The sequence below is a fragment of the Polistes dominula genome, unplaced genomic scaffold (assembly GCF_049000335.1).
Source record: "Polistes dominula isolate Pdom_NZ unplaced genomic scaffold, Pdom_raw_medaka contig_28, whole genome shotgun sequence".
NCBI lineage: Eukaryota > Metazoa > Arthropoda > Insecta > Hymenoptera > Vespidae > Polistes > Polistes dominula.
The window spans coordinates 5,489,331-5,516,719 of record NW_028300879.1 but is presented as its reverse complement, the minus strand read 5'-3'; the positions used below and the strand labels follow the sequence as shown (position 1 = coordinate 5,516,719).

Below are 27,389 nucleotides of genomic sequence, written 5' to 3'. Positions count from 1 at the left end.
TTTTGTATATTATTTTGTATATTATTTTGTATATTATTTTGTATATTATTTTTTATAGTATTTTTTATAGTATTTTTTATAGTATTTATTATATTATTTTGTATATTATTTTGTATATTATTTTTTATAGTATTTTTTATAGTATTTATTATAGTATTTTGTATATTATTTTGTATATTATTTTGTATATTATTTTCTATATTATTTTTTATTTTATTCTTATATATGCATACATTAATATTAATTTACGTAAAACGTTATTTAATTATTTATTATATGAAAAATAACGTAAGAAAAAATTACTTTATTTACACATACATATAAAAAGAATGTTTCTAGATATAAAAATAAATTTGTAAAAATACAATTTTTTGTTTCTATCTACTGCAATAGTTATATCGACTCACCTAGGGCGTATCGCATCGTATCCGTCGATAACGCAGAGTTCAACGACCCCCGACTGCCTTTGGCACGTGAATTAATTAAAATATAAAAAAAAAAAAAAAGAAATAAAAAAAAGTAAAAAAAGAAAGAGAATATATCTTCCTTCGAACGTATCCGATATCTATCCGTCCTATCAAAATTTCTATCATTATATTTTCGGTATATTCTTGTTTCTATCCTTCACTTTGATAAAAGAAAAAAAATGTTCTACGAAAGATTAACGAAAAATATCGAATTATTTATAAAAAATAAAAAACATATACATATATATATATATATATATATATATATATATATATATATATATATATATATTACAAGAAATCAATAAATTTTAGCATCATTTTTTCATTAACACAAAATTGATTGTAAAACATTAATTAATTGCAGAATAAAAGTGAATTTGTAAAAATTAAAAATTCGAGAGAGAGAGAGAGGGGGAGAAAATAAAAGATTGTGTATGTTTATATACGTGTATGAAAGAGAGAAAGAGAGAGAGAGAGAAATAAAAAAGAAAGAGAGAAATAGAATGACCCCTCTTTGGTAAAGCATCCTCCTCTGCCATAAACCCTTCTCATATTTCTCTTTCACTCATTCTTTCTTTTTCTATCTATCTATCTATCTTTCATTTTCTCTCTTCGTTTATCTCACAAACGAGGGTCGTTCTTAACGTCCTTAACCCATTTCCCTGGTGTGTTACGTTAACGCAACATAATGATTTAGCTTCCTTCTTTTCTACCCATAATACCCCCAACACAGTTACATTTAATCCTATCCTTCTGTCTCTGTCTCTGTCTCTCTCTTTCTCTCACACTTTCTGTTTCTCTTTCTCTTTTTTTCTTTCTTTCTCTCCCTTTCCCTCAGCCCATCTTTCGCCAAGCTTTTAACGATGCGGACCCTTTTATTTTTTTATTTTTTTTGCAATTTTTTTTCTCCCCTTATATATTGGATGATGGAACACACACTTTCAGTTATATATTTGTCACATGGTAAATGTGATGAAGTAATATCATGCATCAATGAACAATCATTTTTTTATGATCATACATAATTTAATTCTTATGGATATAGATGTATGAGAGAGATAGGGTGGTGCGATGTGTTAGGATGTATCTTTTTTTCTAAATACTTGCGCGTGTTAATGTAATTAATTATTATTATTAGATATAAATAAATAAATAAATAAATATATATATATATATATATATATATATATATATATATAACATATTATATATAAATATATATATATTTAATATAAATATATATATATTTAATAATAAAATTTAATAATAAAAATATATATATATATTAAATATAATATATATATATATATATATATATATATATATATATATATATATATATATATATATATATATATATATTATTGTAATGTATATAATAAAATAATAATATTATAATTATATGTATATTATAATAATAAATAATATTATTATTATATTTATTAAATAAAATTAATATTATATTTATTAAAAAAAAAAAACAATATTATATAATAATAATTATAATATATTAAAAATATATATTATATATATATATAATATATATATAATTCAAATTAATGTAATTAATTATAGGTTAAAAAAATTTATATTACAATTTTAGAAGAGATTAAATATTTAGATTAAAACATATATTGGGGGGGGGGATTTATAGGATGTAATTAATGTTTTCAACGTCATTTGATAATCCTATCAGTAATAATAATATTGTTACTTGTTAATTTGGATAAAATAATGATACACCGTTTATAATTAATGATTATATAATTATATAATTCAATCATATAAATATATAATTTTTAAATTTAACCCTTTGGCTACATTTGACGTATCAGTTTACGTCATGCATTTATTTGGGCAAGGACTCATTCTCTCACAGGCTCAATTCTATATGTTTGTCTCTTCTTCTCTTCTTACTAAATATCGTGGCGGTTTCATAGACGCCCGCTGTTCTGTTACATCGCCGCCTACCGCTTCGTTACATCGCCGCCTACCGCTCCGTTACATTTTTTTCAAATCACACCCATTCCAAAGTAGTTTTCACTTCAAAAAGAAATATTACACGGTTCATATAATTTAACGATCGTCCTAAAATATGACGAGATATCACGCTCGATATCAAAGATATACGATTACCTTCTAACATCATGGGTCATATCGTAAGTATATATTATATTTCTATGTGTATGAGATAGATCGAAAGCAGCTGTTCAAGTTTTGTAAAATGAAAAGAAAGAAAAATAAGTAGAGGAGAGAAAAGAAGAAATCTAAAGAAAATATAATTCGATTCGTGAACTGGTATCGGAAATACCAACTTCAATCTACAAACTACATTCCATCCTATCGATCATTAATATCTCTTTATGTATGTGATTATTCACATATAAACATACACTACGATAAATATATAAACCTACTGATCATGTAAAACTGACATTATTCGCGGTACTTTTAATTAAAATAATATTTTATAATATTTCTTTTTTTCTTATACATACAAATTTCGTTCAACTAAACTTAAAAAACTTCATCAAAAAAAAAAAAGAAAAAAAAAACAAATGCATCTTTTTTTCATTTACACATACATTACAAGGATATGTTTTGTGTATGTTTTTAAATATAATTTATTTTCTTAATTGCTTAAAAATTCTTTTATTTTTAGTTCTATTTCAAAAAAGTTAAATACGCGTAATGTTGAAAAAATGTGAAAAAAGATTTGTATATTAAAACGACATTTTATGATTTCATTTACACACGTTGTTTTTAGTGTAACCAATTACTAGCCATAAACGAAAGCTGTATAAATAATATTACATCTCTGTGAATCTTTTAAATAAATGATCGTAAACTTCTTTTATCTGTTAATAGCATAGATTTTCTAGATATTTTTTGTTGAAAACATTTTATTATATATCTATTTTATTTACAATTTCAAATACAATTCTATCGGAAAGGAGTCGGAGGAAAAGAAAGTAAAGTGGAAAAAGAGATTTAACTTATCGGTCGATCGGTCACGCTTTCGGAAACGGAAAATAAAAAATAAAAAGAAAAATGAACAAAAAGTGGATTTAACTCTTCCTAACGGTAAGAAGGCAAGAAAAAAAAAATAAAATAAAATGAAATACCGTCGTCAAGTAAAAGTACGTAAACGATGAACCGTGAATCAACGATTTGCAATCATTTAAACGCATTTTATATATATATATATATATATATATATATACACACAAATATATATATATATTTATATATATATATATATATATATACACACAAATTTAAATTAAATATAAAATGTAAAATGTATATAAATAACACATATATACATTTTGTAATATATATATATATATATTATATATATTCTATATATATAATATATATAGGTATATATTATATATATTATATAATATATATAATAATTATTATAGAATTATATATAATATTTTATATTATAAATTATTTATTTAATCATATATATATTTTAATATATATTTTATTATATATTATATATATAATTATATAATATAATATTATTATATTATAATTATTATATATATATATATTTATATTAAAATATAATATATAAATAATATATTAATAATATATTACTTTATAATATAAAGGTAATAAGACCTTTATTTTACCTTTGATATACAAATTATATTATATCTTATATTAAACACGTAAATAATATAATTATTAACACCTTAATATTTATTAATATAAATATATAACACCTAAATATATAATATATTAATATAAATATATAACACCTAAATATATAATATATTAATATAAATATATAACACCTAAATATATAATATATTAATATAAATATATAACACCTAAATATATAATATATTAATATAAATATATAACACCTAAATATATAATATATTAATATAAATATATAACACCTAAATATATAATATATTATATATATATATATATATATAATAAATACATACATATTATTAACGTTACGTATAAATGTATTTTGAATTCGTATATCGATCAAATTAGAAATAGGATTTGATAGGTAATTTGGAAGGATTATGTCCTTGGACCTATATAATACTACAAAGGAAGGGCGTGAGAGAAGTGGGGGTAGGATATAAACCTTCGATGGCATCTTACTCGTCGTAGTAACAATTGGTCCATCGAGTGGGTAACAACGTGATACGAGAATTTATGGAATACTCGAGGTAATACCAACGCATACCAACTTGTACCTGTATCCTCTTCCTTCCCCTCTCCTTTCTGCACCCCCTTCCTCACTCTTCTCATCATCTTCTTCTTCTTCTTCTTCTTTCTTCTTTTAGTCAACCAAATTCTCGAGATTCTCTCGTGAGAAGGAGACCTCTTTCTTGTTTCGATTCACACTTATTGTTTGTTAAGTTGTATTGAAATGTGTTTGTTAAGTATTTTTTTTTTTTTTTTCACATTTCGATGTAAATCCTACAAATTGTTTTTTGTTTATTTTCACTTTCTTTTTCTTTCTTCAATTTATGTGTTAGCTATATGTTTAAGATTTTAATCTTATCGTAAGATAAGGGTTTTAGTCGGAATGATTAATAACTGGGATTTAATGGAAGATATATTAATCATGTAGGATGACTAGACTGATTAGTATTAAAAACGATATCATTTCTTCCAAGTAATCTGATTTGAATTTGAGTAGGTTGTATTATTATAGATATTAAATAAAGAGTGTCTTGTTATATTTATTACATTTGAATGATGAAACATAATTATTGAATATGTATTATACAAAGTTTGTATCAGTTGAAAGTTACTTGGAAAGAATGTCATCGAATATTGAATGTTGTAAAAACAATAATAATAATTAATGTACATACTTGTTAGTTTTTCAAATGAGATAAGAATGAAAATGTTGCTTAAAAGTTGAACAAAGTCATCGAATGTTGAATGTTTTAAAAACAATAATAATTAATGTAAAAACAAACAAGAGTTTTTCAAATGATAGGAACGAAAATGTTGCTTAAAAATTGAACAAAGTCATCGAATGTTGAATGTTTTAAAAACAATAATAACTAATGTACATACTTGTTAGTTTTTCAAATGAGATAGGAATGTAAATGTTGCTTAAAAGTTGAACAAAGTCATCGAATATTGATTGTTTTAAAAACAATAATAATTAATGTACATTCTCGTTAGTTTTTCAAATGAGATAAGAACGTAAATGTTGCTTAAAAGTTGAACAAAGTCATCGAATATTGATTGTTTTAAAAACAATAATAATTAATGTACATTCTCGTTATTTTTTCAAATGAGATAAGAACGAAAATGTTGCTTAAAAGTTAAACATTTCTTTTAGGTTTGGTTTTTACGTTGTAATTTAAATCGTAATTACGTGGATAAAAAAGAAAAAAAGGTTGGAATATTTCTTAATGGGATAATTAAAATTTGGAAGTTTTAATAAAAGTTTAGGGTCAATTTATCGATTATTTTTTTAATCGAATCTTTCTTTGAAAGTTTTTTTTACCTATCTATCTACCTATACCTATCTACTTATCTACCTACCACCACCACTACCACTAATAACGATCTCTCTCGTAGTCATAATTTTAACGAGTTCACTCCAGTTTTTTCGCGCTCTGGGGCAGCAAAGGGTTTTATATAGACTCACGCCGAAGTTACTTGCCTCGTCCAACCCGACCTCTATATTTAGGCCCTTGTTGAAAGAATGAGAAAAGAATGGGAAAAGAAGGACGTAGTGTAACTAAGTGCTAAAAAGATAGAAAAAAAGAAAAAATAGAAAAAAAGATATGCAATTGTAAAATGACATTTTTTTTTTTGATGCATCGATTTGTTAAATTATTTTATTATTATTTTAAATTATAGTACTTGTTTACTATTTGATTTATTTGCGAATTTCATTAGGTCCTAAATATAAAATGAATTTTTTTATTTTTTTTTTTAAACTATGCAATGAAACGATGCTAAAAAGATAGAAGCAAAAGAAAAAATAGAAAAAATGATATGCAATTGTAAAAAAATATTTTTTTCGATGCATCAATTTATACAAAATTATTTTATATATTATTATTTTTAATTATAGTACTTGTTTACTATTTGATTTATTTTCGAATTTCATTTGGTCCCAAAAGTAAAACAAATGTTCCTTTTTTTTTAACTATGCAATGAAACAAATAAAAAAAAACATTTATCGATAGTTTTTAATTTTTTTGTCACACTACCTATGTAAATATTGAACATTCCTATGTAAATATTAAAAATTAATATTTACTATCTTTAAAATGGGGAATTGTAAATATGACAGTCGAATTTTTATCGAATATATTTTTTTTGCAGAAAACAATTATTGAGATTTTTCAAACAAATTCTATCGATTAGAAATTACAACGATGAATCAAAATAATTATTTAAATCAATTCTAATATTTCGTTATAGGGGGATGGGGTTGCTTTTTTTTGATAAATAATAGAAAATAATGAAAACAAAACTAATAGGAATCATAAAAATGGAACAAATTTGATGTACAGATGAATATGCATAAATTTCATATAGAATGGAACAAGAACGATCCTCCCAACCCTTCTTTTTTTTTTCTCTCGTACCAACGTTGAACTAATTCTTGCTCGTTAGTTGCATTGCATCCAGCTGTCGTTCTGCTGTTGGTGCATACGTTGCACTGGCCTTTCCTACATACATGTCCTCCCCCACCCCATTCTACCATCCCCACTACACCCGTCCCCTTCATCCCCACCCCTCTTGTATGTATGCAATGCGAGATGAAATTAAATTAGTGAAGAAAGATGAAACACATTGATGAATCAATAAAACGTGTTCGTGTTTCTAACGAAATATTACCAGATACGATCTATAGGGGAATAATACCTAATAGTTAATTTTTTATAAAAGTTTTAAACAAAAAAAAAGTACAATTTTATAATCTTAACAATTTTAACAATCATATATAATACATAAAATATAAAATTTGTTAATTTATGTATTAAATAAATCTCATTTTATTCGATTAAATTTGATAAATTTCTTGTATTTTTTTTTTTTTTAAGTGAAGTTCTTCTACGAACAAATTTTGATATACATTTTAGATTTAATATTTTTTTATTTCTCACCTGTTCGCTTATATCATCAATTTATAAATAAAAATATATATATAATGTCTTGTATATAAAAGAAAAAAAAATAAGCCGTTCTAACTTGATAGTAAAAACCGATTTATGTATATACTAAAATATATATATATATATATATAAAGAAAATATCCCTATGAGTGCTAAGGGAATTTATTTTGTTTTTTGGTTTTTTTTTCTAGATTTTATACGAACCATCTCAAACGTGGTTTACGATAACCTAGGTATCTTACAGTTGGGGTAGGTTTATGCAGTAGGTATATACTTTTAGACATTTATATCTTTTCAACATGAAAACATATTTCTCGTCATACACGTATACTAACACATATACTAATACACACGTAAAATAATATGAAAAAATTCTTATCAAAGATTTCAGTTAGTAAAATGAATTTTTCAAAGATCATCACAAATATTTTCTTCATTCATACACACACACACATGCACACTCATTTTAATTCATCGTTATGTGTGTGTATTTTTTTTTTAATTCATTAACACTATTATTTCGTTTAATTTTATTTAATTGTTCAATACGATTATTCTTAGCACCCAAAAAGATATTTAATTTTTGAACAACTTGATATCGATTATCATCATTAATCGATGAAGAATCATGTAAAGTAATTGAAATTGGTGAATCGTTGGACCAAATAAGATCAAACCCACCAATCCTGATTTCTTTGGTTGTTGTAAATTGATGCTCGAAATCTAGGATGTTTAGGACATCGTCAATGAGATCGAACTTGAGACGATAATCCTCGGTGTCGGTGGCACTTAAAGAGGGCGAGGCGTTAACCTCGAGCAACCACGGTGTCAGACTCTCGTCGAGGATCACGTCGTAACCGTATAGCTCGAACGAGTTCCTACCTTGCATCATCACCGGTTGCACGGCTAGCAGACTCGCCATTATCACTCCTGTTTATGTATATATATATGTGTATGTGATAGAAACAGGCTTGGTTTTATAATAGCTTAACCGGTTCACGCCTAGCTACATATACATATATACAGGGTGTATCATAACATGTGGGAAATATTTAACACGTTGATTAGTAGTAGTAGTTGTTGTTATTGACTATTTTTTTATATGTGAAAATAATTAAACAAGTTGGTTGAAATATGTGTCAGAGTTTTATATAATTAATTGGTTGCCATTAAGGGTTGTCTGAATGTGTGTTCAAATTACCAGAAAAGTGGAAGACCCAAATTCAAGTATATCTACCCACCCCTCAGTTAATCCAATGGTTTCATTTTTTTGTTTGGCATCACTTATGAAGACAAATTAAATATTGCTGATTTATTGGGAACAGTCAAATGGAATAGCAACTTTGAAACTGGGTCGAATAGGACTCGCCTTTTTGTTTTAATATCAAATTTTTTGCATGTTCTCACATTTTGTTCAATTTCAATTATAAATTCCACGTGTTAGGATACATTTATTTATTTTTTTTTATTTGTTTTTTTTTTATACAAGTATTAAAAAATATTTACCAGTAATACGTTGTAGAAGAGTTTCAACTGTAAAAATGCCATGACGTGCTGTTAAATATTCGCGAAATTTTAATAAGGACCACTTGCAATTTCTTTTGGTATCTTTCATAGATTTATCCATGGTTTCTTCATCTTTAGTTCTTTTCAATTGTATCGCCATGTTAGTCAAATGAACTCTGCTATCGTTGATGTTTTTCAAGTCGAATAGTTGGCTAGATAAACGTACAAAACCTTCTCTCGCTAACCAAACCTTCAAGGGATGAAAAGATGTTACCAGGACGTAGATACGAAGATCGAACTTTCGTCCTGGAAAAGAGAGGAAAAAAGAAAAAAATAGGAAAAAGGAAGAAAGAGAATAGAAGAGAAGAGAAGAGAAGAGAAGAGAAGAGAAGAGAAGAGAAGAGAAGAGAAGAAAAGAGAAGAGAAGAGAAGAGAAGATGATTTTTTGTTAGATGGTTTTTTTGGAAAGATTTGAATCCCCCCCAAAAAAAAAATTATACGAGCTATTACCATAGAAATGAATCTATGTATAAGGGTGGGTTTTTTAGTTTTATAGTTGGGAAGGTATCTTTTGATAAAGAAAGTGAGTGAATGAGTAAATGCGTGAGTGTGTGAATGTGTGAGTGATTTGGTTGAGTAAATGTGTAAGTGTGTGAGTGTGTGAGTGAGTTGGTTGAGTAAATGTGTGAGTGTGTGAGTTAGTTGGTTGAGTTTGAAGCTCTTTCTCATATCCCCTTTTTCTTCTTCTTCTTCTTCTTCTTATTGTTCATCCTTGTCTTTTATCGATGCCACTAGCAATACAACTTCTATAGATTTCACTTGGTAGATAGCTCTTTCCTTTATGAGAGCCATCGATAGATGCATTGAAAAATGACTCGACTATTACTACTACTACTACTAGTTGAATGCATCTCTGTTATAATATATTGGATTGCTTTGAAAGTTCTTTTACTGAATAATATATAATATATATATTATATTCATTATATTTTAATTATATATTAATTTTTATAATTATATTACAATTTTATTTTATTTATTATTTTAATATATAATATATATTATATTAATTATATTTTAATTATATAGTAATTTTTGTAATTATATCACAATCTTATTATTTATTATTTATTATATATATCGAAATTTAAAATTGTTACTTTTAATTATTATTAATTTATTTATTTATTATTTAGTAAATATCTTTTGTAGCAACCCAATACATTTATTAAAGTAATATAACTTTGATCTTAATATACAAAGGTATATAATACTTATGGTATATTAATTTTTACAATTATATCACACTCCATTAATTAATTAATTATATATCAAAATATATGAAAAAAAACATTGCTTTTAATTATAATTAATTAATTTATTAATTATTTAGTAAATATTATTTGTAGCAATCCAATACATTTATATTAAAACAATATACCTTTGATCTTAATATACAAAAGTATTTAATACTTGTGATTGAACAAACCTGCCAGAAGGTAAGGATCATCGATATATTTTTGAACAACAAAAGTTTCCATAGGTACTTCAGATTGTTGTTTATCAATTCTCGATGATTTCCAATCAATCAAATCTTTTAATCTTCTGAACAAAAATATCCCTTTACCTTGCGATCTACTAACTGGTTTAACGATCCAAGTTGAACCAGGTTGCCTTTGATATTCTTCAACGAACATCCTGTATTCGCTAGGAAGTTCAAAAGTAATCGGCATTGAATCGCAAAGTTCTGCTTCGGATATCTTATCCGACTTTAATAGAAACTTCTTGTAACGTTTCAAGTTTCTACAAAGATAATTCTTTCGCGTTAGTTCGTAATGATTACGAAAATGTGGTATCCTTTGATGTGATCCTAATTTTGAATCGAGTATGTTCCTAGCGTCATTTGTCTCGCACCACCATATATGCCAACTGTTGTCATTAGGGTCGATTATCTCGAACATGTGAAAAAAAAAAAGAAAATAAATTTAGTTTTAATCATTTCTTCAAACATTCGTCAATTTACATTACAACAAATTTTTGACTCATCCTAAATTATTTTTATGCAACATTTTATTAACTAAAAAAAAAACCTAGTATTTGTTATAATAATTTATGGAAACTTGTAAGCGTAATTGGTTGATACTTCCAACCCTATTGGTTTAGTAGGACTACCTAGTTCTACGTTTATTTAAATTTAACTTCTTAAATTTTTCAAGATAATTAATCAAATAATATACGTAAAACCTAATATAATGAAATTTATTTTTTATAATAAACAAACACAAATTAATTTTACTATCCAGATGTTAGATGCACCTATTTACACCCTCTGATAAATACGATCACGATTTCTAACCTTTAATTTAAATATACAATTTAAAACATCTCCAAATATTAAAGTATTGACAAAATCCATGTAAACATAATTTATTTTACACAATTTTTGAGAAGAATTGATTAAAAGGATTTAAAGGTTAGATTTTTTAGCATGCAACATTAATGCATAATTGCATACCCATCCTTTCCCTTTCTTTATTCTTGTATATAATATATCAGATAGTATTAAATGTTAAAAGTGGAAGGTCAAGATCAGAATAAGATAGACGATTCCAGGTAATCTTAAGCAAGTTAGATAGCTTTAGGTATAGGAAGTGTATGGTAGTAGCCCTTTCCCTACGAGTTTTAATCAAGTTCCATACGATCTTACTAGCTTTCAAACCTTAAAGGTAGACTAGACCTAGTTCCATAGTCAAGAATGTGGAACGTGTGTATGTGTTAACGTTAAAGGATCTTACAAGGGGTAAATATATATATATATATATATATATATATATATATATATATATATATATATATAATACAAATTCCATTACCTGATTCCAACCTCTTGCTAACATAACCTTAACTTGAGTTGAAGGAAAATCGCAACGAAATTTAATGTTGACCTTGTTGTTTTTTTCTTTATCTTTATCTTTATCTTTATCTTTATCTTTATCTATTTCTTTTTCTTTTTTTTCTAAATGCTTTTTATTATTATTATTATTATTATTATTATTATTATTATTATTATTATTATTTTTCTTTTTAGTTTTCTTCTTCTTTTTCAAACATTCTTTATCTTTGTCTTTTTGTATCATCGTTTCAATTTCTTTTTCCATTTATATATTTTTCTTTTCTTGTTTCTTTTTTTTTAATTTTATATTTCTATAAATTATAGACAATTTATTTTTGACATAAATAAAATATAACAATCGAACGTCGTTTATAAATCTTGTAGAATTTCATTTTAGATATATGTTCAGTTTTATTTTGAATAAAACAATTTAATATTAGAGATATACCAGACCAGTCATTTTGATTGGTTGGACCATTTCAATTTAAAATTTCTACTTCATGTAACATTTAATTACTGTAAATAATTAAGCGTTTTGTTATTTGAAAATATCTATTAATTCATTTATCTATTAAAATTAATATTGTTAAACATTTTTTTGTTATTTTTTAAGTAAGTAAAGACTGGAAGGCTCTAGGGATCCTGTAGGAGGGATGCGCCATTCATATTCAGCTCATGTGCCATTGGCTGAAAATTTTGGGGGACCGCTTGAATTTATAATAATTTTTTCGTGTAACCTATTCTATTTTAATATAAATTTTTAATTATCATTAAATATAGTTCATTTTTTTGTTCTGTATTTGATGCAATTCATTATTTCATATAATTATTTCAATGTTTGAATCATTCGCGCTTAAAATCGAGTTCCGGTCCCCCAACAATGTACATGGCGCATCCCTCCTATAGGATCCCTAGAAGCCTCTAAAAGCATTTTTTTTATATATACACCAGTCATTTTGACTAGTGTGGTAGAAATAGGAAAATTGAAAATGGTGGTATATTCATAGAGATACTACACATCCATATTACACATAAAGCAGACAAGCCAGCATAAAACCTGTCGGCCAAATAAAAAGAGATAGAACATGGGAGGTTGATGTTGTCTCTCTCTAACTTGCAAGTCTTTTGTTCTTTCTTGCGTTATATATATATATATATATATATATATATATTGTGTACTGCATGAGTTAGAGAGAGACAACATCAACCTTTCGTTTTTTGCTGCTATATTCATGCAGAGACATTTCCACTTACACAACCGCCTATGGTTTGTCTACTCTATCTGTAATATCTCTATGGGTATATATCTAGTGTTAAATAAATATAAATTTAAAAAGAATATATATCATATAAAAATAATTCAAATAATTACTTGAAAAATATTTGATCCAATTTTAAAAGTGTTTTTTTTTTTTACAAATAATATTATCAATTAATTTGTTTTTCTTTTTTTTTTCAATTTGTCAATTGAAAATTATTAAAAGTACAGTATATATTAAAATTGTTTGTACATATAAAACAAATATTTTGACGAAACTTTGTAGAATATTTGAGTAACCAAAAAATTGAGTAAAAGTGCAAAGAAAACAAACGATCGATAATAATAAAAAAAAAAGAATAAGGGGGTGAAATAAGTATAGGAACGTTGGTTGGCAATTGGCAATTAGATGCTTTTGACCCTCTCAGGTCAATTGAAGGGACACACATATACAATCTTGTAACCGATTGTAGAGTTGAGTCACGTATTCCAGCGAAATTTGTTGTTCTCGTATATATATATATACAAATTCACGTTCTTTTATTATACCATCCCTTCATCATTCTCAAATCTTCTGCGAAAGTAATGCAATTACGAGATTTTTTTTTATTTTTCTTTCTGTATTTTTTAATTCATTGAAAATCTAATGACAATTCTATTTATTTATTTTCTAATTTAATATCAATCAATTTTCAATCTTCGTATTATATTATGATTCATATAATTCATACTTTTTAAATTATTTTTATTATTATCATCGTCATTATTGTCATCGTCAATATTGTTAAAACATTATTTATCGACAATCGATTAAATAATCCTATAATAATTGATAATCTAAAAATAATTATCTAAATGTATAATTTATATTCGTAATACAAAACGAAGTATAAATACATCATCACACTTGACACGTTTCATGCCACGTGTATTTACGATAAAATACACATTTTGACATGTAATATTTATTTAATATTTCGAGAAATTAATTTAAAAATAAATTAATAAATAAAAATCAACGATGATTTGAAATGAACAAAATTATTGAACAAAAATGATTAAGTACGAGAACATCTTGATTGAGTTATATGACAAAATATAAAGAAACAAATAATAAATAAATAAATAAATAAATAATGTGATCAAGTAAAAAATAAATATATCGATCAACGTGACATTGACGTTGCCAGACGATGACCGTGGTGTTGGTGGTCATCGACACCATTGACCGTCTGAAGAGAAAAAAAAAATAAAAATACACCCTACCCTTTGCCTCTCACACCCTCTCACTTTTTCTATATCATCATTATCTTCTTACAAACCGATTACACGCTTCAAGTGTGACAGAGAAAGAGAAAGGATTATAAAAAAAAAAGAAAATAACAAGACGGTTAGATCAAACGTTAAAGAAAGCAAGAAAGAAAGAGAGTGTGAGAGAGAGGGGAGCAACGTAGTTGAAGTCGAAGAAGAAGAAGAAGAAGAAGGGTAACAACAAAAGTGGGCGATAAAGTGTTATAAATAGCTGTTATTTTCCACCCACGTGGTTTTGTATATCGTAGGAACGAAGACTATTGGTTACGATGGTGACGAGTCTTCCGTCAGCACGCGACTATGATACACACCGGGTGTCTTTAAATGCATTGTGCACATGCCAACGAGTAGCTGTGTTTTCCTCCCCTTTCCCACCCTCTCCTCTTCCTTCTTTTTCTTGTTCTTCTTCTTCTATCTATTTGTATATATATATATATGCAAGCTGTATGTTTGTGTGTTACATGTATGCATCTATGCAAGTTTTGTGTGCATGCATGTATGTTTGTTTCTTTTACTTCATGGTTCACGAAACACGAGAGAGAGAGAGAGAGAGAGAGATAGAGATAGAAGAGGGTGGAAGAGGGAGTGGGAACAGTTATCTAACTAGTGTATATATATAAAGGTAGAGAAGTAGTATGTTTTGTTTTAGTCAGTGTCAACTTAGTACGATGACAGGAATGAGAGACACGTTGTCCAACCTGTTAATCATCTACCGGAAATTTTCTACTTACGAAATTGTTTTTTTTTTTTTTGTTTTTGTTTGGTTTACTCTCTTTTTTATTCGATGACGAGGATGACAACGATGATGAACTGTTCATTGCAAGCACTGTCGAATTTTAATGATAATTGGAGAAATGTCGAATATAATATAAATATTATTAATTATTAATTATAACCAAATATAATAAATAAATATTATTAATATTAATATTTTAAAATTTAAAAATTAAAAATAAAATAAAATTTTTTTATCAACGATTAACAACAACCACTTGCCTTACGATTTAACTTCACGATTGCGGTGCCGTGCGATACAATATTGCACTTGTCGAAACAATATCACTAAGTTTAACTATTATTTTCCATTTTACAATATTGTTTGTTTGATATGATGAAAATAATATAAATCTATTTACCAAGTGTTCATTACGCCTATCAACGTGGTGTACACGTCGCTCGCAGATTTGAATCAAAAGCATCTCGACGTGCGTGGTACGTCTTTGTAGGGAAAGTGGTTAATCTTTCATAATTAATGATCAGATTATATTGAAAATACATAATCTTGTTAACAGATAATAAAAATTTCATTATTCTATTTCCCAATTAACATTTACCCCTAGCATTAAATTAATCATGAATGTAACACTTCGGATATTACTTGTGTATGTGTATGTGTACTTACTTACTTAGTTTAACCATAGTGCAGTGTATAATATCGATATAGTGAAACGTTTTTCATCCTTCGTCTAGACGTATGTTGGGTTCATGATATCATCGATTATCGAATAGGGAGAGACCAACTGCAATTGCGTTCTCTTGATTGGAGAAGGGTGAGGAGAAGTAGAAAGAGGAGGAAAGGTGTGGGGGTGGGAGGAGGAAAAAGATAAGAATCGTAAGAGAAGGATAGAAAAAAACCACTCGAATATGGCCTTGAAAAAGATAACCACCAACAAGATTGCACTTTCAATGATCGGAAGTGGTTCGTCAATGGTGGTTTTAACCTAACGGCTTTGGATTACGTAAGAAATACCAGCCTGGCAAATATTTACATGCATATACGGTATGTGTTACGTATGAAATTTATTCTTGTGTGTATGTATGTATTGTTAATTATTTAATATTATTTTATTGTTGAATAATATGATAACTAATAGAGGTTAATGTTAATTTTAAAATTTGCATAAAGAAATAGACGATTTAAAATTTTGAAATATAAATTAATAAAATGTTCGTTTTTCTTTTTAAGAAAGGGGTGGATAGGTGGTATGAAATTTATGATAGGGATGGTAGAAAATTATAGGAGTAGTTATACCCCACTTGGGGTATGTGGAGTGGGGGAGTTTAGTATAAATATAATTGCAATAGTGAGAATTTTGACAGTAAAGATTGTTTCGTAGTTGAGTTGTGGTGGTAGTGACGGGAGATGGTAGGAGAGGGGGTGTTAAAGAAATTGGAAGATTAATTAAATATATTCTAATTTTTTTTTTTTTTATAGGATTCTGCAAATTGGGCTAAAGTATCAACAATTTTTTTTTTCCTTTTTTTGTCTTTTTGTTGTTGTTGTTGTTGTTGTTGAATTTAAAGTTTGATCGTTTATTATAATATTATCCGTCATCGTAACTAAAGTCAACCCATCCACGTCATTTTATGGTATCGATTATAGTAACATGACGTAATCTAAACCTGATTTTATTTCAAGTTTATTGACGTTATTATATTCCGTTATATAAAATGTGTTTCTATATATAGAGATTGTAATTATAAAAATATTTATATATGTTATACAATAATTATTTTATTAATTGTCAATTATAATTTAAATTAATTTTAATTCAATTTATTTCAATATTATTACATAAATTTTTTTGTGTTTTATCATATATTAATATTTTAATATATTAATTATTTATATATATATATATATATATATATATATATATATTTATAATATATAATAATAATAATAATATATTATATACTTATAGTATATAATAATAATAATATATTATATATTTAATAATATTATATATTTATTATATATTATATATTATATATTATATATATTAAAATATTTATTATTTTTTATTTAATATCATGAATTAATATTTTACATACAAAACAATTATCATTTACTTTGGTAATATTTATTATTTAATCTAATCTTATTTAAATATAAATTATCACCCTCATTAACAGCTGACTCTTGTTTTTTTTTCTAAAACAATATTCTTTTTATTCATAACATATATATATATACACACACACACACACACACACACACACACGAAAAATGATTTCTGAAAGGTGGTTGTCATCGATATCAAAGAAAAATTCATTTTGATAACCAATGAAAAGCATCACATCGAGTGGCAATTATTGCGTATGTTCCTCTCGGAAATCTAATCGAATCGGGAGGAACAGATTGAAGGGTGAATCACTGGTTGAGGGATGAGGGTTGAGGGGAAAAGGACATGTAGACTTTGTGCATCGGTAAAAATGTTAAAAGAGAGGGAGGTGGTTGGTTGTGGAAAAAGAGAATGGATATAGGAGGGTTGGATAAAAAACGAGAGGGGGGGAATTATAAACGATAGTCGAAGGGGTGAGGGTGGGAAAAAAAGAACCAATCGCATTCTGGAGTTTTTAATTAAAGCCGATCGGTGGTGAGCATCGATTAACGGGTACACCATAGTCGTTTTCCTCATGGTCGTTGTCATTGTCGTTATCGTAATCGTCGTTTTTGTTGTTGTGGTGGTGGTGTGGTGGTTGTGGTGGTGGTGGTGAAGAAATACCGGAAGGATGCTAATATGCAGGGCACATATTTGTGTGTGTGTGTGTATATGAGCCTCGTTAAAAATCGATTCGGTTGATCTGTTCAATCGTTTATCCGAGAAACCAATCATGTTTTACAGATTCATATATGTGTTTGAAAAAAAAAAGAAAGAAAAAAGAACAGGAAGATTTGTTTTAAACGTTATTTGCATATGTTGTATACACAGATTTATATTATGCGTCGATTAATTATTATAGTGGTTTAAGTGATTACAAATTTATTTTATGTTTTATTTAATATATTATTATTATTATTATTATTATTATTATTATTATTATTATTATTATTATTATTATTATTAACTGGCATTAAAAACTCGAAAGTTCATTGCCGCAAATACCAAATCCCGCCATTGTTCTCGTCCCTGAGCGCGATCCTTCCATTCATGGTCCTCATATCCTATTTCTTTCAGCTCCCTTCTTATATTATTTTATTAAATATATTGTAAAATTAATTTTATTAACTAGTTCTTTTAGTTTTTGTTTTGTTTTTTTCCTTTTTATTGGCACACATTATCGATTTACTAACCTCAACGTAAAGTTACTTGAAATTTTGTATATAAGTGTGTTAAGATAGTTTTTTGTAATTTTTTAATTTGTTTTTAGGAAGGTAACATTCCTTTTATTATTATTTAACAAATCGTAGAATATTTTATTGTTTTTTTCTTTTTAGAAAGTAAATTTCTTTTCGGTTTTTCAAAATTATTCTTTCATATTTTACATTTTAATATATTTAATATTTATTTTATTTTTATAATTATCTTTTTTAAATTTTTATTATTATAAGAAAGAAAAAAAACTTGCTTGTAATTAGATTCATAATTTTGAACGAATCAAAAACAAGCACTCTAACAATAGTTTTACGAGTCCACCAATAGGACAACGTCGAAAGTCAATGTCGCGAGTTGTGTTCAAAAATACAATGTTTGGCTTGAGTCCCGTAGTCTTTTCAATTCTAATACCCCTGACCGAGATTTTGCATGAGACAATGTCAGTCAATCGCGTTTAAACGTTGCACGCACATACACACACACTCACACAGTCATTTATTATTAACAAATTTATTATTTTCTATATCCTTGTTGAGTATTTCATTTTTTATTTTAAATTTAATCATCAAATGTGTTGTCAATTTGACGGGTGTTTAGCATGCGTTAGATCGTTCGAAAGATATTTTCGAATCAATAGGAAAACCAATGGAAGATTCGATTACGTCAAATACGTCCCATTGCAAGAGGTATTTTTTAATTTAATTTTATTAATTTAATTACTTAGTATATTTAATTAATTTATTTATTAATAATAATTCTTTTTTTTTTTTTTTTGATTAATTATTTCTTTGCACGTATTGTTTGTGTGTGTACGAATCTTTCACTTGTTTCTCTCTTTTAGGATTAAATTAATAATTATATTAAATTATTGTATATTTAATAATAATTTAATAACATTTTACTAATATATATATTGTTATTATATTTGTTAATTTTAATTGATTTATTTATTTTTCTAATTATTATTTAGTTTGATAAAATATTATAGATAACATAGATCGTTGTTTGAAACGTTAATTACTTGGAACAAATTTATCCAATGATTGCTATAGAAGAGTATGATGAGAAGGAAGAGGAGGAGAAGGAGGAGGAGGAGTAGAAGGGCTATCAGTGCGTCAATTTATCGTTCAATTGCGTGTGCAGGAAATAGGAGGACACACGAGGATAACTTTTCACAGTCGAGTTCGAGTTCGTCAGAGTCGATTTCTCGTAAATCTGTTACACGTTAAATGGCCCGAATTTTTTTCTTTTTTTTTTTCATTGCTTTTAGTGCCGGCTGATTTGATTTTTTTTTCTCTCTCGAATTAATGAACGAAAACTTCCGTATCTATAAAAAGATATATATACACATGTGTACTTGTATTTACATACGTGTTTTTGAGTTTTATGTGTGGACGAACCTTTAATCTTTTTATATATAACAGTTTCAAATAATTTATTTATAAATCAATGTTATAACATGTGTTTTATTATAAAAATTAGATAAATTATTCGATGATTTATGTACTCCACCTATTTTGTGCGCATTAAAATGACAATCTAGGGACATTTTTAGGGACGAATGAGTGGGGGAAAAAAATCAGGATCCTCTTGTTTTCATCGATACGTGGAAATTTTGTTTGTTCTAAATTTAAGAGATAAATTGGTACATATCCAAACTGTCAAAATTGTACAATTTAGATGTGCATTTAACGTTACGTCATTTTGGCAGAATGTTTTGTTACGTATGTGTTGTAAGTATTCAGTTATGTATGTATATGCATGTATGCATGCATGCATGCAATGCAAATATACGCAATGAGTGTTATAATATAAAGTGCGCTTAAATATTTTTATGTAATAAACATTGAAAATCTTTCAATTGTTCTAACAAGTTTCTCTCATAGTGTTTCATTATTTTAAATAAATTTATTATTCTAATTGATTTTATAATAAATCAATTTTTTCTATGTGCTCATTATATATTTTGTTTATTATTATTATTATTATTATTATTATTATTATTATTATTATTATTATTATTATTATTATTATTATTATTTTTCTATAGAAATCGTGTGTAATGCAAGTGATGGTTAAATATTTTTGATTTATAAATTAGTTTTGAAAAAGGTGTAATTGATTTTTAAAATGACCTAGAAACTTTCTGACCATAAAATACACTTTACGAGTAATCGATAGATTTATTCAATTAAATTCAATAATTATTTTGCTATGACAAAATGATTATATATGATACGAAAACAAAAATTAATTATATAATATAATATAATTATAGTTAACACATATTTTTCGTTTGATCAATACTTTAGTACGTTTATTTAATTTTGCGAATAATTTGTTTATCATTTTAAATATAATATTATTATATGTGGACAATTGATTACATTTTTAATTGCATTACAACTTAACAATATTTCACTGTAAAATCGAATATTTTAAATCAAATTTAAATTTAATACAAAGATTCAAACGATAAATAATAATTATAAATAAAACTATAATCTTCTTAATTTATATAAATTACGTGTCACGTTGTTTGTCCGCAATGGATTCCTAAACTACTGAACCGATTTTAATAAAATTTTGCACACTGTATGCAGTTTCATTCAACTTGAAAAATAGGATAGTTTATATCTCAATTTATAATCGCAATATTATTTTATTGCGAATTATTTGTTTATTAACAAAGAGTCATGATTATCTTTGTTAGTTCGATAAGATTCTAACACAGATGAATTATAATAAATAAATAAAATAAAATAAATAAATAAATATAATAAATATAATAATAAAACAACAATTATAAATTAATATAATTATTACTAATAATCTTATTGTGAAAATCTGTCATAATAATTAAGAATAATATAACCCGTGTAATAACCAAATTCAATTGTTATAAATAATTAAAAATAATCTCTTATATTTGTTTCGAATCAGCACCGAATTAATTTCTTTAAGTTTAATGCATTGATGTAATTCATAAAAAATAAGTGTTCATTTCTTTTCTTTTTTACGAAAGATTCATTAACTATTTATTACGAAGTCGTCTCTCAATAACAAGGTATACTTGCTAACGATAAATTTGAGCTGTGAATATAAATTATGCAGGAGAATAACGTTACGAGCCACACGAGTTAACCCGTTCCTTGCACCATGCAATTGCATGTCTGCCCACGTAGAAAGTGGTGCAAAGCAACGGAGTTCTTCTTATCCAGAGGTATTAATGATTTCAAACAACAACTCTGCTTCAAGCATTATATATATATATATATATAGTTATTTACAAGTATATCCGAGTATACTTTCGTAACTGAACTTTCATTTCAATTTCAATCCTTGAAATCTTTGAAATCTTTGAAGTTGAATTTGTCCAGAAAATCTTCATCTATCTATATTTTTATTATTTTTATATTTTTTTTAACAATTACAAATAGAACAATTTTATATATGTGTAATTATTATTGAAAAATTTGGTTTGTGTGTGTGATGATTTTTGAAATTATATATATTTAGGATTGTGTATATGTAAATAATTATAATAATATATATTTTTAATAATATATATAATATTATTAAATAAAAATATATATATATATATATATCATATATATATATATATATATATGATTATAATTATTATATTTATTATTATAATTAATTAATTGTAATAATAAATTTTTGTTATATCCATAATTATATTTTATTCGAATTATTTTACTTATTTATTTTATTATTAATCGTCGTATTAATTTTTAGAAATTTTTCGATAATTGTTGTATCTCTTTTTCTCGTTTAACAAAAAAAAAAAAAAAGAATAATTAATTTAATTTATTCTTATCGATCTATTAAATTGGTACTTGTACATTTTCATCTTATTAAATTTTCATTCTTTTCAATTACACATTGAATTCAATATTCTTACTTCGTTATCTGAGAAAATATTTCTTTGAAAAATTGTTCTTTTTTCTTCCTTTTTGTTTTTTTATTTATCAAAATCTCTAATATGTTCTACCAAGGTTTTGAATAAAATTTTCTCGACAAATTTGAAGGAGAAAAAGTAATTACTGTTTCGTATAAATATATTCTACACACTTATATACATAGACGTATATATTACAAATCTCTTTGATAATCTGCTGCGTGCTGTTGGTGAAGCAAGGCAGCCAACACAACATACTTTGAAAAATCCGTCCCTGCCCTTTGACCCGGTTAAACCAAAATCTGTTACAGGATGCATCGACCTGCACGCGTTGCACACTACTCGAAAAGTAATTTGTAGACGTTAAAACCAAGTCACCGTGTCACGTTTCCTTTCCTTATTTTTTTTTCTTTTTCTTTTCTTTTTTACCTTTCCTTTCTACTCATTTTCTTATTTTTTTTTCTAAGTTTTCCTTTTCGAAAATTAATAACGCGGATTTATTTGCAAGATTAAATCGCACGCTAAGTTTGAAATTTTTTTTTATTCTTCGTTTATCAACTCTTTTACTTGACGATAATAAATAATAATAATAATAATAATAATAATAATAATTATTATTATTATTTTTTGTATAAGATTAAATAATAATCTAGAAGAAAATTATTATTAATATTTATCACGTTATGATGATGTAAAGAAAATATAATCAAAGAAATTGAATCTCACGATTAGGATCTTAGAAGGAAGTCATAAATTTGCATACTTATGAATTCACTTTCGCGTACTTAATTTTCAACGTTTTAACAAATCAGACACAGACACAGATACACACACACATACACACAGACTGTCGTCCATCCAGGAAGATAATTTTCAATGCAACTATGAGCTCCAGTACTGAGACATCAAAATGATAGGTACGAGTGAACGTATCGTTTTCTTACGAGGAGACCTATTCTCGAATACACCCACCTACATACTCGTTGTTAACTAATACCTTTAGTCGTTGAAATCTAACAGAAAATGATTTATAACATTTTAATGATAAAACGTGTATCTCATCTTTGGAATAATACGCTATACGCCCCTTATTAAATGTCATTTATCTTATTTTGTTTGTGTTTGTTTGATTTGACTTTAAGAAAATATTCATAGAAAAGTGTCGAGAAAATTAGCTCATTTATAAAATTCAAAAGTACAATATTTTCCTTATTCTCAAGTAAGATTAAGATAAATGATTCAGATAAAACACACACACACTCACATACACACATACATTTGTTCATGAGACATTTTGATGAGAATATTTCCCCTTTCGCAACAATTTCAGTTTAAAATAAATTAAAAGAAAAAAAGAGTCACCTTCATATTTCAACTCTCTTTTATTTTTATTATTAAAATATATCCAAGGACCACATTCAAAGGGCAAATAAAATACTTATATAAATATAATTCTATTTACTTATTAAAAATATATTTATAATATAAAAAAAAGGTATACTTCTTTTAAGTACAATTTTCATTTAAGATGAAATTATAAAAGTCTGCTGTTATTTAAACATAATATAATATTTTTCTTATTAATCTACATAAATAAACGTTTACAAATTGTTCAAATAAAATTCTTAAGGATACACCGTGTATATTTTGATAAGAAATGTTAATCAATAAAAATCTTATTTAGTTTCTATCAAATTTTCTCCTTTTGGGTGTTTTCGCAGTTAAGCACATGCAAAGAAGGGAATCTTCCTGCCCCTTCTGTTCTTATCGCGATGCATTTGCCAAGATCGATAGTGCATTAATGGAATACGGAAGTTGTTTCTAAATATAGGCCATAAGGTAGGGATGAAAACCGGTGCTTCATGAAATCGAGGAGATTTTGAGTGGTGAAACGAACGAACTTCTTACGTACGAACGTGAAAATACACGTGCAAGAAAGAAAGAAAGAGAAAGAGTGAAAGGGGTAGGAGAGGAGGGGGGGGAGAAAGTGGGATGCAGTGTGTGCGTGTGTGCGTGTGTGCGTGTGTGTGTGTGTGTGTGTGTGTGTGTGTGTGTGTGTGTGTATGTGTGATGGTATAAGAAAAGGATAGAAAACTTTTCGAGTGCACTGACCTTCGACGAGTGCTCTAAAACCGTGTGCGAACACCGCAAACCATAGCTGCATCACCCGTTGACGATGCATTCCTCTCCTCTCCTCTCTTCTCTCTTTTTTCTCTTTTCTTCTTTTCTCTTTAAACTTTCCTCCGACATGTTGCAATAACACTTGCAGTTTGCTTGCTTGCTTGCTTGCTTGCTTACTGCAACCTCGTGTTTTGCTTTTACCATCTTCTTCTTTTATCTTTCTATTTCATTCTTCTTTTTTTATATATTTTTTTTCTATTTTTTTTCTCTCATAGATAAGACTTTTTATCGCATTAAATCCATCCATATCGTCATTTCCTTACCATTTGGAATTTATTTCTTTATTTATATTTTATTTTGCTGACGACGCGGTGTTGTTCGTTGGAACGATTCCGATTCATAGAAATGTAATCTTTTTGATTTACTTCATTATTTTTTTAATTCTTGTTTTCTTTTTATTGCAGGTCGAGGCCGGTGACGTAATACTCAGGGTAAACGAAGTTGATGTCAACCGATTTAGTACTAAAGAAGGTAAGAATATATATATATATATATATACATTCTCATTTATATATTAAACGATTTTAATTGTATATTCATCCGTTTGTGTTACATTTGTTTTGAAAATAAGTATCCCAAATAGATGTTTCACGATTACGTTTTTATATCATTTTTGCGTGCTCTGATATTTTATCCCCACCACTAGCACCATTACCCCCACTACTACTGCTGCTCCCACCACTCTACCACTGTCCCCACCATTAAAACCAATTCGTTTCGAATTTATTCCTTCATCTTTCTCTTTCTCTCCCTAGTCCTCATTATTTAACGAGTTTCCTCACGACTATCGATAATATTATCGATTTATTACGACTTTCATTTCCGACTCTTCGTTTCTCTCTCATTAATGTGAAATTGTCTCTTTGTATAGTCTCGAAATGTCATCTAGGACTTCTCGTCCGATGGCTTCCTATTTCTTCCCTTTTCAAGCCTTTATTCATAATTAATTTGTTATTGTTGTTAATGTTAAATTGAACATTAGAAATATCAAATCAAACGTATGTACGAAAGAAAATGGCGATTGAAATATTACTCGACAATACATCGGAAAACAGAATACGTAAGGATTTGTATTTCTTATCATTTTCATTATTCTGGGTGAAAATTAAACGAAATGAAAAAATTTAATTTAATTTAATCACGTTATATTTAATTTCATTTCTAATAACAATAAGAAATTAATTAATTATTTTTTCTTTTTATTTTTTTAGTATTTTTATTATTTCACTTCTTTCGTCCCATGATTTTTATTTTTTATTTTTTTTATTTTTTTGTTCCTCTAAAAGGATCGTTTTATTTTTAATTTTTTTTATCCGAATTTACGAGTAAAATTAAAAAAGAAAAATTAGAACACGCGGCCCGTCTATTAAATCTAAATTCGTCCAATTTATTATACGACCGGTGAAAGAACTTAATAATAAATTGCTTCTTTTTCTTTTTTGTCTTCTGGATATATTTTTTTTTTTTTAATTTTAAGAATCATTTTTTATTTTTTCCCTCTTTTCATTTCTCTCAAATGAATTTTCACGAGTAAAATGAAAATTAAAACGTACGCCCCAACGAGGAGGTTATATCTCGTCTACTAAATCTAAATTCGTTTAATTTCATTTCCAACATGGGGACAAAAAAAACTAAAAAGAATTACGCCATAATAAATTATTTTCTTTTATCAATATTTTCTTTTTTTTTTTTTATTTATTTTCGTTTAACTCAAATCATTTCTTTCTTTCTACGGCAATGCATAAAATTAAATGAAATGAAAGAATATAATATAAATCACGGTATATTTAATTTTATTTCTAATAATAACAAGCTGTATGAATATTAATTATTTTTTATTTTTATTTTTATTATTTTTATTATTTCATTTCTTTCGTCCCACAATATAGATTATATATTTTTATATATATATAAAATCAAATAATAAATTAAAAACATACGTGTTGATAAATATCCGGTAATTTTGTCGATGATAAATAATTTTTTTTAAATAATAATAATAATAATAATAATAATAATAATAATAATAATAATAATAATAATAATAAAACAACATAGAGTATCTTGTAATATAAATATCGTGTAAATTTAAATAACTTCATGTATTAAACTTTATCACACGTAAAATTTACTTTACCTAATCTTCAACTAAAGAAAACGATGAAAAATAAAATTGCAGTTAAAAAATTAAAAAAAAAAAAAAAAAGGAATAAAAAGTAGCGAAAATATATCTGCTTGATGAAACGCCTGGAATGCAATGCGAACTTAGGGTTATGAAAAGTATTTTTAAATGATGGAACGTGCGAGAACTACGAAAAAAAAAAAAAAAGAAAAGGAAAAGATAAAAGATCTTTTTTAAAATTTGTGGATCCTTTTTTCCTCAACTACCACCATGATTACCCACTTCTATAAGTCGTTGGAATTTTCTAGCTGCATTTACATTTTATCTCGGCTTATGTGTTCCTTTCTATATGTGTTAGAGGGGAATTTGGAAGGGGGTAGAATTCAGTCTGGACTTCAGTATCATAAAAAGTAAAGTATGTTTAGTAAAAGTTCCTAAAGTGTGTTAGGTGTTAGAGAAAATATGAGTGAGAGAGAAAGAAAGAAACGAG

The 27,389-nt window shown here is 26.3% G+C and overlaps 2 protein-coding genes across 6 annotated transcripts in view; one reads left to right on the top strand and one right to left on the bottom strand.

The window, feature by feature from the left end:
• The window catches only part of Efa6 (Exchange factor for Arf 6), a 73,371-nt gene that overhangs the window by 20,413 nt on the left and 25,569 nt on the right, over nt 1-27,389 (top strand). For all 4 annotated transcript variants that reach the window (XM_089174371.1, XM_089174366.1, XM_089174364.1 and 1 more), the window contains exon 3: nt 25,182-25,248. In XM_089174371.1, the coding sequence (XP_089030497.1) occupies nt 25,182-25,248 (67 nt within the window). The remainder of the gene's footprint in view (nt 1-25,181; nt 25,249-27,389) is intronic.
• LOC149033658 (putative tubulin polyglutamylase TTLL9) lies at nt 7,661-11,918 on the bottom strand. 2 transcript variants are annotated; one of them, XM_089174419.1, is made up of 3 exons: nt 10,599-11,918; nt 9,110-9,415; nt 7,661-8,533 (listed from the first exon to the last, which is right to left on the bottom strand). In XM_089174419.1, exons 1-3 carry the CDS (start codon nt 11,068-11,070, stop codon nt 8,070-8,072), a joined length of 1,242 nt encoding a protein of 413 aa, XP_089030545.1. In that variant the 5' UTR covers nt 11,071-11,918; the 3' UTR covers nt 7,661-8,069. The 2 variants fall into 2 exon arrangements, with proteins under 2 accessions (XP_089030545.1, XP_089030546.1); XM_089174420.1 differs by having other exon boundaries at nt 10,737-11,918.